This window comes from Prionailurus bengalensis, chromosome B2, assembly GCF_016509475.1.
Source record: "Prionailurus bengalensis isolate Pbe53 chromosome B2, Fcat_Pben_1.1_paternal_pri, whole genome shotgun sequence".
Taxonomy (NCBI): domain Eukaryota; kingdom Metazoa; phylum Chordata; class Mammalia; order Carnivora; family Felidae; genus Prionailurus; species Prionailurus bengalensis.
In genome coordinates, this window is record NC_057349.1 from 101,030,243 (window position 1) to 101,044,867 (window position 14,625).

Here is a 14,625-nt window from a genome sequence, read left to right on the forward strand (position 1 = left end):
GGGAGGGTACTGGAGGAGCCAGGATGAAAACTCTTGAGTGTTTAAATAAGGAGAAAAGGTTAGTCAGCAAGGAGGCTAAGAATGCTGAGGAGGGAGAAGTAACCGTGGTTTTGGTTATGTTGAGTTCACTGATGACGTGGACAAGAACAGTCTCGGTGGAGGGGTGTGAAATCCCATTTGGAGTGGGGTGTGTACCGAAGGCAGCAGATGGCTGGAAGGTGGATATGCCAGCTATAAATGACTCTCGAGGTGTTTTGCTGTGAAGCTGAGCAGAGTAATGAATGGGACAGAGATTAGAGGCATGCAGGCAAGGGTTTTCTTCTTTTAAAGGGTAGGAGATACTTACACATGTTTCCATGTTGGCAGCAATGGTTCAGTAGAGAGTAAGAATGGGACCAAAGAGAAGAGAGAGGGCATACTCTCAGGGGGAAACCTGCGGCCCCGTTCTTGAGGTGGGGAAGGATGGGATTCAGAGCACAGGTGAGGAGATGAGACTTCAACAGGAGAAGGGATACTTCACTAAGTATAGTTAGAAGGAAGGTAGATGTGTGCATAGAAATGCAGGTGGGCTGGTAGAACTGGGGAGAAAGAGGAGGGAAATTCTCTTCTCTCTGTTCCTGTTTTTCAGTGAAGCATGAAGCAAATTCACCAGCCAGACTGATAGAAGGGAAGGTGAATTTTTCCCTCTGTTGGCTTCTCTGGTATGGCCATGATGCTGGGGATACTTGGGTTTACTGGGCTATGGGGAGAGAAAACTCATGTGGGTACAGTAAGGGAAGAGGTGGATAAAGAAGTTAAGGCTGTTTGCAAATAATGATTATACAAGTAGTCCCCCCCTTCTCTACAGAGAATATATTCCAAGATCCTCAGTGGGTACCTAAATCTGTGAATGATACCAAACCCTGCATATACTATGTTTTTCCTATGTGTATAAGCCTATGATAAAGTTTAGTTTATCATTTAGGCTCAGTAAGAGTGTAATAATAATGAGTAATAATAAAATAGAACGATTATAACAATATACTCTAATAAAAATTGTGAGAATGTGGTCTCTCTCTAAAAATGTCTTATTGTACTGTACTCACCCTTCTTGTGATGATGTGAGATGATAAGACGTCTATGTGATGAGATGAATTGAGGTGAATGAGGTAGGTATTGTGATGTAGCATTAGGCTATAGGACGGATAAGCAGGGTGGGCTGGAGGAAAAGCTTGTTGGGCAGGAGAAGTTATGGGGGCCGGAGGTCTGAGAGCTGGTGGGCTCATCCATCTCGATTTTGGTGTCACCAAGGATAGTGATGGGAGTAGGGATGGAGAGGAAGACAGGGAGCTTGGCGCTGAAGCAGTCGAAGAATGAGATGGTGATCAGATGACTTTAAAATGATCTCCTTTCCGTAGCTAGGAGCCACAGGTGGCACTATTGAGCACTTGAAATATGGCTAATTCCACGGAGGAATTCCATTTTAATTTCTTTCACTTTTAGTCGTGTAAATTTAAACAGTCATATGTGGGGAGTGCCGCCAGGCAATGAGGGAAACTGAAAACTTCAGCCTCCTGATCCTACTTCCGTAACTCCAGTTAACTTGACAGATTTGAATTGGATTCCACTGTTGTTCTGGGACAATGAGCCGCTGTTCCGATCTGTTATAAATACAAACCTACAGGCCACATGCATCCCTACCTTTATTATATCATCAAGTTCTGAAAGGGTCAGACGGGGTGTTGTCAGAGAATCCAAAGACGTCTTCAGAGAAGCATTCACCCCTTCCATCTGTTCCCTCACTCTCTCGTGTTGTTTCTGTGGGAAGGAAGCGTAAGATACAGCAGAAGAGAAGGTCACTGTAGAGAAAGCATCAGGCAGAATGGTCAATGTCACCTCCTGTCTTTGTGCTCAGACAAATCTAGGTTCCTCTCACGGCCCCAAGACTTAATTGCTGTGTAACTTTGGGGGAATTCTACTCATGTCATGCTCCGTTGTTTCATTTATAATATGGAGGTAACAAATGTAAGCACTTTGGGAGCTCTGAAGCACTTAGGTATGGTTATTGCTCAAAACACCATCATCTCAAGGGGAGTGACCGCTTCAGAGAGAGCCTTTGACTTTTTCTCCACAAATGTAGAAAGTGGGACACTGGGTGTGGGAGTGCACAGAAGCTCTATATTCGCACTAAGTGGAAAATGAATTAATTCAGAAAGGCATTTCATGTGCTGACTTTGGGCCAGGTACGGATAGCTCATTTGGATAGTAATAAAGCATATACAAAACAATCTTAAAGTCCTTAAAAAAGCTTTTTTTAAATGGCCCTACTATGAAAGCATGAAATTGTGATCTTGCTTCCTGGCACTCTGAGCTCGTAATGTTAGATGCTCAGACTTTTTGAGGAGGGAAAATGGCCCAAGTGTTAATCTATTTTTTGATGAATGTTTTCATTTCTACCTTCGCTGGTGGGTTCTAGAAACAGGCATGTTGTGACTTTGAAGAAATATTAGATAGCCTCAAATGAGTCTGGAGTTTGAAAGCAACACAGAATGATACTTTAAGAGGGAAAAGTAAAAGACTCATTTTACAATCTGAGTAAAAAATGAGTCAAAGTTACTTTAGAAGTGGTAATTTGAATGGAGGTTGAAATATATGACTTATGGTATGATCCAAGATATCATGGGAATAGTTACAGAAGCCCAGATATAGAAGGACACACTTCCTAAATTCATCTCAGTGTCTTTCGTGTTCCCTGCAGTCTTTTCTAATTTAGGGAAGGAAGATGGAAGCATCTTCTCCAAACACGTTGCAACAGGGGAAGATATAGGTCCAAGGACAGAAAAGAACCCCATTTGAACATCTTAATGCAAGAACCTTCCAAAATCAATTTCCCCTCGAAATCCACCAAGCTTAATACAGTGTGACTATCTGGGGTTAATTATTCTTGTCTCCACAAGCAGCGGGAGTCACACAGCTCTATACAAAAGCAGTGTCTTAACATAAGAGTATTATCTACTTGGCAATGAAATCATGCCATTTGCAGCAACGTGGATGGAACTGGAAATGAAATACGCTGAGTGAAATAAGTCAGTCAGAGAAGGACAGATAACATATGTTTTCACTCATATGTGGATCTTGAGAGACTTAACAGAAGACCATGGGGGAAGGGAGGAGGAAAATACAAACAGAGAGGGAGGGAGGCAAGCCACAAGAGACTTTTAAACACAGAGAACAAACTGAAGGTGGATGGGGAGGGGCTTGGGGGAGAGGGGAAATGTGTGATGGGCATTGAGGAGGGCACTTGTTGGGATGAGCACTGGGTGTTGTATGGAAGCCAATTTGATAATTAAATTTAAAAAATTGATTAATGCAAAAAAAAAAGAAAAAGAAAAAAATAAAATAAGGGTATTAAGGTAGGTAAAGAAAGGAGGTGTAAAAAGCTTGGTATTATTTAGCTCGTTCAGAGAGGTTTTCCTTCTGAGACATGACCCCTGTCGGAAGATCTTGTATCTGGTCCCCTTAAGGGAACGCAGGTAACACCCCGAAGTCAGAGCCAAACTTTAAAGCCTTGTGGTAACAGCACTGAGTGATAGGTTCATTTGCAGTAGTTGGAAAATGATGTTTCAAGTTAAGGGGTTTATCACTTATCATACACTGTACTCATCATATACAGCCTTAGACAGAAATGAATAAACTTAGCTTTGAAACAAAGATGCTCCCACAGAAAGAAGGTCAATTTGAACAAAAGAGAGTTTTGAAAACTGATACTTATGAAAATGATACACAATTAGCACTATTAGGCATGCTCAATCTCCATTTCACATATGCAAAGAATAAAAAAAATCCTGATTCTTAAAAAATGATAGAAAGAGTTCTGGGGGGGGGGGGGGCAGAGCTTTGGTTAAGTTAATTGTGCTTTTCAAAATATAGAATCTTACATTCATCTGATGAAGATTTTTATTATTCCTAGTTGTGTGGCTGTTTGCACATATCAAAACGATTAAAGTGTGTGGTTTATTTTTGGTTTTGTAAAAAGATCAGAAATTTGGTGTGATTCTTTTCTAAGATGTGCTGTAGGTCTGACAGTGAAATGTGAAATTGCAATACTTAAGTATAGTAGGGAAGACAGATCCGTTAACGGCTGATCGCAGTACAGAAACAGGAATATCACAAGGTTTGTTATGGGATTGCTGAAGAAAGCACCTGTTAACTTGGGGATAGGGAGTAGGCCTCCTGGAGGAGGTGCCTGGGGCTATCCAGGCAAAAGAGAAAGGAAAAAGAAATCCATTCCAGGCAGATGGGATTACTGGGAGTGTGGTATTGTCTGCACTGAACACATAAGGCAGGGACACGACAAAAGGCAAGGCCAAGGAGGCTGGCAAGGGTCGATCAGAGATGGTTCCTCATGGCATGTGAAGGACCATAGACTGTCCTATAGGACAGTGTCTCAAATGTTCTTAACCATAACCCACAGTAAAAAATGAATGTTTTGTTGCAACACTAAAGCAGAAATGTGATGAAACCAGACTTCCCTATCCATGAGGTGCTTTGATATTTTCTATTCTGTTCTTTCCATTCCATTCTATTCCATTCCATTCTATTCCATTCCATTCCATTCCATTCCATTCCATTCCATTCCATTCCATCCATTCTCCTTTTTTTTTGGTCTTTTTAAAAAATGCTTGTTGTTATTTGTTATTTGTTATAGTTGTTATTCAACTATACTTCAACTTTTTAAAAAGAGCTGGTTACAACCCTCCAAACTCATTTTATGATCACTCAGTGGTTTACAAGCTGAAGCATCAAAGGCACTGGTATGGGTCAGGAGGAGAAAATGAAGGGTTTTAACAAGAGCAAGTGGTGATCCCCAGGACTGTAATGGAGGTGGCTGATCAGTATGGGTGGGGAGGGTGGGTGGGAAGGGAGAAAGAATGGAAGGGAGAAAGGGAGAGGCTATTTTGGTTGCTATCTTGACCATTATTGTTCTAAAAGATATTGATTCAGGGATTCCTCCTATTAGAAAATGGTGGTGACAAGTGTAATTAACTTGTTTTTTTCAGTTTTTATTTATTAAGTAATCTCTACACCCAATGTGGGGCTCGAACTCATGACCCCAAGATCAAGAGTCACATGCTCTTCTGACTGAGCCAGCCAGAGATGCCCCAAGGGAAATTCACTTTTATTTAGGAAAATGTTCAGTGACTTACTGAGAGATGGTGATGACTGAAAATCAGGGCGGAGAGCCTCAGTTAAGTTGGTTTCGAAGACAATAAAAATAAACACAACTGAATTAATGAATTTGCTCACAGTTGCTTCCTATTTTTTGACATTGTTATTTTACTCTCATCTGTATAAGTCTGTCCAAAGATACACACATCTCCCTATCAGAGGATGGCCCCTCTCGATCGTGGTGGCTGTGAGTGCCTGCATTGCTTGCAACAGCCGTGACCACCACCAGATCTAAGCCCCCTAAGGTGGGCATGCACAAATCCTGCCCCCCATAGGGATCCTGGCCTTTGCAAGCTGTGGCTACATCTGGGAATTTCTCTCACCTCTTTGTATCTGCATGACCTTTGGCTTGAATTAGATTCTGTATCTGTGTGCATACCGACCAGCCAGGCTGTGCAATTTGCTTATCTCGCCTTTCCAGAAATTATACATACCCTCCTAGGCACATGTTTCTGAGTTGCTTTGATGTTCTAGTGCTCTCAGTTTAAAAAAGGAAAAACAGGCAAGCATAGGACTAGCACTTTGGTTACTCACTTGCAAGAACAACGTAGCCATACACATTGACACAGGCACCAAGAACAACTGCATTCTTACTGGCGCGAAAGCGAAACAATTAGAATGATTTCAACTTGATTTTAGGTGCACACGCTTACATTAGCAAGTTAAAGCGGCAAAACATGGACAAATCTTTTAAAGCTATGAATATCTGAATGTACCAATATTTTACAAAAATCGCGAGCCAACTGTCCCTCCTTGTTGTAACTTTGTGTCATATGTGTCTGAAATGCATTTACGGGAGGAATGTCCACCGTACCTCGAGGTCCCGCTGCCTGGCTGCTGTGGCTCTGTTCATGTCTTCGGCATCCCTGACGCGGTCAAGGGCCTGGTCAAGTGATTCCTGGAGGTCTGACAACTTAGCATTGTGGTCATCCAGCTGCTCCAGCACAACAGGAAACAGGGAGCGAGTATCATTGTACAGCCGCTGCCAGTTCTCAGCTTGGTTCAGCACTGGCAAGACATGGACACAGAAACTCAGTCTGGACTTCTCCCGTCTCCTCTCATTCCATCCAGGATTCAGCAAAGATGCAAACTTGTCAGGCCATGCCTTCCTTAGCAATAGAGACTGAAGCTCTTGTTTGCAAAACTAGCCCCATGTCCTATACTGGAAGAAAGAAATCCTATTTTGTAGGATTGAGAGCCCCTGGATGGCAGTCAGCCAAAAAAAAAAAAAAAAAAAGAGTTTGGTTCCTTTTCCCACCGAGATGATGATTTATGTGGAAACTGTGTTGTTATTATACTGTGTTTATTATTACCCAGGTTATTAGTAATTTTACCATATAAAAGGGTTTGGATGTACCATAGTTTTACTATTAAAAATAACCCAAATTATCTTGTCTGTTACCGACAAGTGATATTCACAGCCGCTCATTTTCTGTATTCTCTCCAGGCAAGTGCTTTCAGTTACCTTCTTTAGGTCAAACCTAAACCATTACTTTGGTAATGAAGAGTTACCGTTGGCTTTGTGGTATGAAGGCTGAATGACAAGGATATATTCTTAAATTCTGTATATGTCTTAATTCTCTGATCAAGGTAGTATGCATTGACTATGTGCCTTAATGCTATTTTCCCTCCAGGGAGTATCAGTCTGTCTCTTGGAGGTCTTGTATTTTCTTTCATCTGTGTGAGCACAAGATGCAAGTTCATAGCTGAGTAAAGAGAGTGGTTAAAAACGCATCCACGAGGTTGGAAGGTGGCTAAGTGGGGGATGTGGTTGGTTTCATTTCCCCAGGGCAGACTCGTTAAAATTCCCAAACAGGCAAGAAATGTGGAAGCATCCGTCTATGACATTAGATCTCCAGCCTTCCTGAGTGCTGCCTTCATCCTGACTCAGAAATGGGGCTCGAGGTTCGTCTTGAGTTCTTACTGTTTAAGACTTAATACGTTTGCTATGGTAATATGCCTTTACGTGAAGAATGTTCCTCTTCTCAAATATTCGTAATAATTTGCAGCAGAAGTTGCTAGTAATGATCATAGGAAAATAACCCAACGCAGGTGTTCTTAACCCTTTTTTTGTGCCATGGGACTCTTTGCAATCTAGTGAAAGCTTCAGACCCCCTCTTATAATGTATTTAAAAATGAATAAAGTAAAATACATAGACTTAAAAAGAAGACCGATATATTAAAAAACAAATTGGTACTATAAGAACACATATGCCTCTTCTATTTTGAATTACCGCTAAACTTAATGTTGTGAGATAAGAACAACAGCTAGTATCTGATACCCAAATCCACGGCTTCTCTTGTTGATTGTGTAGATTAAAATGGACACAAATTCTTTGCAACTCTTCCCATCGAGAGTGGAGTCTATTTCCTCACACCCTAAGTCTGGGCTGGTCTGGGCCAGTAGGATAGATGTGACATCTTTGAGTTCCACTCTTGCCTTCCTGGAAGGCTCCTGCTAAATGAACGAGGCTGGGCTAGTCTCCTTGAAGGTAAGACACTATAAGCGGGGGAGGCCCAGCCATCTGCCCCTAAGGGCCAGGACATATGAGTGAGCCCAGCTCCTGCTACATCGAGCAGAGATGAGCTGTCCAGGTTGAATTAAGCCCATATTGGAAGCCTATGAAGTCATGAACAAATAAATGGTTATTGTTTTAAAAGAATATGTTTGGGATGAGTTGTTAGTCATTGATAACTGATACAGTAACCAAGTCATAGGTTCGCTAATACTACTGTTGTGTGTTGCCTACATTCATCATTAAAGGAAATGTGAAAACTTGGAGGCTAAAAGCCTAAAAGTCATTCACCAGACTTCAGAATGTGAGTGTTGCTGGGCTTGTAGCTTTACTGCCTTCTCAATAAGATTCCTTTTATTGTTGTTCTGAAAACTGGCTCCCCTTAGCTTTTCTTCCCCTGTTTTATATGTTTCCACCAACTGTTAAGTCCCTATTTCTTCTTCTCAGGAGTTAAAGGTCTATAGATTCTGTGTGAGATCTCAACTGTTTTTCAAAACCTCGAGGTTGGGCTTGAGTCTAAAACTCTTGGTCATTTAGTTAAGTTGTCCTAAATGATTCCCTGAGGCCATGTACAAGTTCTAAATAGCTCCAAATATTGGGAATTGCTTGCTTTGACCAAATGTTCCCTTGCGGCTCAGTGTCCTCTCTTGGACCCACAAAGGAAGCAAACATGTGCTGTGTGCCAGGAGTTGAATACACCTACGTTCCTGGGCTTCATCTGCCTCCTCGTCCACTAGCTCCCGCTGCATGAGGAATGGTTGACGGCGTCTGATCTCCTCAAGCATCTTCTGGGCCAACACCATCTTCTCAGAGATTTCCTCAGAGCTAAGTTCCTGTTCCTCCCCATAATAGAGCATCTTGTTGTTGATCTCTGAAAGGAAGGACACAGTGAGAAAAGAAAGCAGGGTGGGGTGTCTGGGCATTTTACAGTGATGCCACTGAAAACATGGAGGGAGGGCAAAGGGCAGGGCTGATCCCCAAATGGAAAGAGGGTATCATTCAAAGACTGTTCTGATGTTCATGCTGCAAACACTGGTGGCAGCATTGGAATTCGCCATATATTCCAAGGAGAAGTAAAACTTGAGGAAACGATTCTGCCTCCCCCCATTTGGTGTCTTCAGGATGGGAATGGGATTAATACAAAGCCTTTCCTGACTGCAGCTGTGTCTGGTTTCCATGGCAATTCCTGAACGTTACTATGTAAGGCACACAAACCTGGGGTCTTTGATCAACCTTTTGAATAAAATATATAACTTGGAGAAAATTATCTGAGGTATCTCCTGTCATATGTAAGATGTGTAAGAGGTATTAATTATATTTCAGCCAAAGATCTGACCAAAGCTCTAAATCAAAATAAAAGCATATTGATAGTTGTTCAAATGGGTCTTTCAGATTATTCTACAGACCAGATATAAAGTAGAGGTTTGTTTTAGTGTGATGTGAGTTTTCGTTTATTAATATATATTAATAATTAATCTATCTATCATCTATCTATCTATCTATCTATCTATCTATTTTTACAATAGCTATTTGCCTTCTGTAGTATGACTGTTTTTCGAGATTGGGCCATTTTGATCCCGTGTCATTTTCACTCCACTTCCATACATAAGTAAGATGTCGGATGGAGAATTTTAGAACCAAAGAGACTGCTGACGCTCAGAGAGATTAGATAAGTTGTCTAAATCCCAGCAGTGCTGAGTTGTTCTCTGATTTTCTCTTCCTACTACATATGATCAGATGAAAGTTATATAATTGCCACCTTGTCCGTATGACAGGTCTGGGAGGAAGCATTTTATCTTCCTGGCATAAGTGAAATTGTGTGTCTGTGGTTTACTGTGATGTATGCGGCTGGCCAGACAAGACGGGTAAACAAACACTGGTGTTACATAAATCATACCAGAAACGGGCTTCTATTTTATATGGATAATAGCTTGCAGGTCACCAGTAATTTTTTTACAGACGGTTGGGAATAAGGAATGACACGCTATTGATACTGTGTCGCATTCCTGAATTCCAAAGGAAAGGAGATAAATGGGGTAAGGGGTTTTTTAACACTATAAATATTACTGAGAAAGTTACAGGGAAAACCAAGATATGCTAGAAACGAAACTTATGAAGGGATTAAACATTTACTTTTCAAGTGAAATCTATGATATTAACTCTGGAAATAAACTAAACATAGATTTTTTTTCCCCCTCCCTCAGATCTAACACTTCCAGGGCTGACTCGTTTGGCATTTTGATCCAAATATTACATTTACAATTCTGGCCTGTTTTATTTTAGCCACGTCTGGAATAGATTAGAAAAAGGAAATGCAGGCAATGACATTTTTTGCCTTGGTCTTTGGAGACTATTCATACATTATTTAAAAAATTTTTTAATGTTTATTTATTTTTGAGAGAGAGAGAGAGAGAGAGAGCATGAAAAGGGAAGGGCAGAGAGAGAGGGAGACACCGAATCTGAAGCAGGCTCCAGGCTCTGAGCTGTCAGCACAGAGCCCGATGCGGGGCTCGAACTCACAGACCGCGAGATCATGACCTGAGCCAAAGCTGGACGCTCAACCGACTGAGCCACCCAGGTGCCCCTTCATACATTATTTTTAAAAGGTAAACTGATGGCAGTTATTGTTTCCCATTTACACTTTTGTATTTTTTTCATCTTTTCTTGTGCTTACAGGGTCAAATAGAGGGCTTAGATTCCTTCCAAATGAAACACGTTAGAATAAAAATTTTATAACAGCAAATGTGAATTATTTTCTCTGAATGGCTTTCTAGAATGCTGGCTTTACTTGCTGCCTAGAGGGGCATTTATTTCTTAATTAGATGAGATCAGCTAATCCAGGCTCAATCCGACTTTTTGAAAAAAAATCAATGGTAGCTCTAAAATGTTATAGGAAAAAAATATTTTATTGGTAGGTGCAAAAGCATGAGTCAGTGAGGATGGGAGTGAGGGCTGTTTGAGATGCGTGCCATTCATTTTTATTATGTATTGTAGGAAATACAGCAAATGTCTAATCTTGGCTCCATTCATCCCTTTGCCTGGAGTATGTTCTCTATACCTCAGGGTAAAGATATGACCCTCTCACTGTGGGTTCCTTTTCTGCCACCGCGCTTGGTGTTGTCATCTAGCTCTTAATACATAGGATAAAAGCTATGGAGGCACACAAATGCTGTATCTTAGCAGACTGTAACCCAAGGAAAGTCTCTTTATTTTAGAACAAGTGAAAGCGCCTGTTTTCTGTTGATAAATTGAAGGCTGGCTTTCAATGGGCTATTAAGATGGTTTTCAAAATATTGCCCGCACTTATCAGAAGTTAGCACAAATAAGTAATCCTCTAAGAGGGAAGGTAAAATCTGCCACTGTGTTTTAGGCCGAAGAAATGTCACACGTCCCCTCCAGACTTCTCTTCTGAACTGGGGATCAGAGCATGTTGCCTCCCTGGTCCTTGGGACATGGGATCATCGAGACAGTTTAGGACAGTTTGGATTAGTGCAATTTCCTGCCACTCTAAAGGTGATGTTTTTTGCTGCAGATAGTTGAGAAAACCATGACTCCTACTCAAGACTCCATAGCATTCCGTTTCTTGTGCTGGAAAGGTATTCTGGCATTCCACTTTAGTGAAATGCCTGGGAAGGGAATGATTCTATACATTTATTCTTGACAGCTAACAGATAGTAAGTAGGGAGAGTACTCAGAAATCCTAGCGAACAAACTGGATGACTATATATGTGGGTGTGTGTATATATATATATACATATATATATATACACACACACACACACACTATAAATATACTATATACTATAGTATGAATACCATATGCATACACTATAAATCCATACATATTTCCTTACATAGAGCTCTCTAACAAGTTACTGGCACATAGTAAGCACTATCAGTAGCCATTATTTTTGTTGTAGTTTAACAACACGAATGATTCCTCGACATTAGGCTGCACCAGAAGAGAATATATTTACCTTTAATTTTATCCCTCATATCATGAGCTTGCTCCACAAGCTGTGTGGCGTGGTTGATGGTATCCATGCTTTCCTTCTGAGCCAGTTCGCCCCTTCTTGAGGCTTGACTTTCCTACAAATAATCCATATAAACACCAGCTTAAATTTATGAGAAGGGAATGTTGTGTATGTGCGCATAGCAGTGGGTGGGCATAATGCATTCCATAAACATAAATTTCCTTGGCATGTGGAGCTTCTAGAACATATAAAATGGTCCCAGAAATCATGCATGAATGTGATGTGATGACCAGCTTTAGAACTGCAGAATGCTATAAAATCGGCCGTATTCCTACGCCATCAGTCACAGTTGGGTCCAAACCAATCACCTTTCATATGTAATTTACTCTTTGAATTTTTACTGTATCTCAGGATTCCAGACTAGGAAATTACCCGTGTCTGCTGATCAATTTGACATTGTGCTGATGGAAGAGCTTAAAGTTTCAAAGGGGAAATCGTTGAGAAAGTAGGCAGACCTTGAAATGCTTCATGCGTCTAGGGGCTCCTGGGTGGTCCCACCAGAGCTGACACTGATTTACCACAGAGATTTAAAGGATTATGCTGACTGGGCTCAATGCTGTTTTCAGTGCTGCATTCCAAATTCCCATCAACACTGATGCCACTTGGGTACAAATAACCACTCAGGCAGATCTGGCTCAGAGTGAATTAGACTCTTCCCCGAGAAGCAGACTCCATTCTCTCCACCAGGGAGCTTCTGTTTCAGAGCTCCCATGTAGTAGTTGTCCAAATGAAATTCGAACTCAAATGTGGCTTCTGAAAGCTCATGTGGGTGTGTAAGTGTATGTGCATGTTTCTGTGTGTGTCAGGACAGAAGTTGATCTAAGAAATGGTTTAAGGGCAGGACACTGGCCTGTATGCACAGCATTGGGGATGTGTACTGTGTATATCCCTTTGGCATTAGACTGACTCACGGGTTATATTTAAGGGGGGAAGGAGTTCTCTGATCACACTTGGCAGATGCCTATTGGCCTCATCTGGTGCTCTTTCAGCTCAGTTCTATTACAAAGTGCCGTCGTGTCTGAGCGGACTGCGTGGTCTGTCCCACTGCACAGGTTCCCCGGGACAGGGAAGGGCCTGTTTCAAACTTTTTTTCTCTCACCCAGTGTTCTAGCCAGAGGGTTGTGCCATGATTTGACCTGAAATGCTTTGGCTTTCTAGGCATAACCAACCCACATAAGTGGCCCTTAGTCAAGGAAGAGAAATGCAGAAGTGGTGTCATAGCAAACACGTGCCCTGGAGGTTTTTTTTCAAGCAAGTCCGGAATCCCTTCCACATAAAGCCCCCTATAGAGCAGTAGTGCAACCATCAGACCCTTCCTGAAACAGTGGGCTTTCTGAATGGGCACTGCATTCTGAGTCATTGCATTCCTTCCTCCAATGCCTGTCTTCTTCTTGCCTCATTCTAATGCTTTCCAGAAACACAACATCTGTGGTCATTTAAAAATCATATGATGCAGGGGCGCCTGGGGGGCTTAGCTCGTTGAGCGCCCGACTTCAGCTCAGGCCATGATCTCACAGATCATGGGTTCAAGCCCTGCTTGGGGCCCTGTGCTAACAGTTCAGAGCCTGGAGCCTGTTTCAGATTCTGTGTCTCCCTCTCTCTCTGCCCTCCCCCACTCTCACTATGTCTCTCTGTCTCTCTCAAACATAAATAAACATTAAAAAATTATACGATGCAGAAAATAAAATCAATCTTATTCTTGATGTCACGCTTCCTGCTTTTAAAAAGTATGGACACAAACCTTGAAAACATCTAGAAATTTTTTAAAAATCTGGTTGATTTTTGATCCAGTTCAAATTATATTTGCAAAACACAACATTTATATCTTTTACTTTGGTTTCATCCTTCAAAGAAAAAGGCCTATTGTAATTACTGTGTTCATTTAACTTATTTCTTGATATGGAAACTTTGAAGTGAAACAATGAAAGGCAGCTGCGGGGGGGCGGGGGTGGTGTGAATACCGCTAAGAAAATTTCTTTCTGACAAACACTAGAGGGCGCTTAGTAACACTATATAAGAAAATAAGTGGTTAAGCAATGTCGGTGACTTTACACAGCAAACTTACTGGCTATAATAGAAGTCATGCCTTATTGGAAAGATTTATGTTTTTCTGTAACTTTGCTTACGGATGAAAAATAAAAATAACGGTATGGGCACATGGTAAAACCAGCGTACCTTGCTTTAAGAAAAGCCAAAATTAAAAAATTAACTCACAACCATAAACTAGTTGATGGTTTACATTACAAATAGATTAATCATTTACTTACCCCAACAGCAAATTCTCCCTGTACATATTTAGTATAAAAAGTGGCAAAGGGGCACCTGGATGGCTCAGTTGGTGAAGCGTCTGACTTTGGCTCAGGTCATCATCTCACAGTTCATGAGTTAAAACCCTGCCTTGGGCTGTGTGCCATCAGCACAGAGCCCGCTTCAGATCCTCTGTCTCCCTCTCTTTACCCCTCCCCTGCTTGGGCTCTCTCTGTCAAAAATAAATAAACATTAAAAAAATTTTTTTAGGGGCGCCTGGGTGGCGCAGTCGGTTAAGCGTCCGACTTCAGCCAGGTCACGATCTCGCGGTCTGTGAGTTCGAGCCCCGCGTCGGGCTCTGGGCGGATGGCTCAGAGCCTGGAGCCTGTTTCTGATTCTGTGTCTCCCTCTCTCTCTGCCCCTCTCCCGTTCATGCTCTGTCTCTCTCTGTCCCAAAAATAAATAAACGTTGAAAAAAAAATTAAAAAAAAAAATTTTTTAAGTGACAAGATCTTTTTGATAATACAGTGCATATGAAGGGTAGTGTACCTAGATGACTGATATTTTAAAAATCAACCAGACTAAGTGAGGATGATAATATCTAGGGTGAGAATAGACTT

The 14,625-nt window shown here is 41.5% G+C and overlaps 1 protein-coding gene across 1 annotated transcript in view; it reads right to left on the reverse strand.

Annotated features, from left to right (window-relative positions):
• The window catches only part of LAMA4 (laminin subunit alpha 4), a 144,312-nt gene that overhangs the window by 57,902 nt on the left and 71,785 nt on the right, over window positions 1-14,625 (reverse strand). Inside the window, 4 exon segments of the mRNA XM_043592150.1 lie at window positions 1,681-1,797; window positions 6,023-6,216; window positions 8,428-8,595; window positions 11,702-11,813. Of these exon segments, the coding sequence (XP_043448085.1) occupies window positions 1,681-1,797; window positions 6,023-6,216; window positions 8,428-8,595; window positions 11,702-11,813 (591 nt within the window).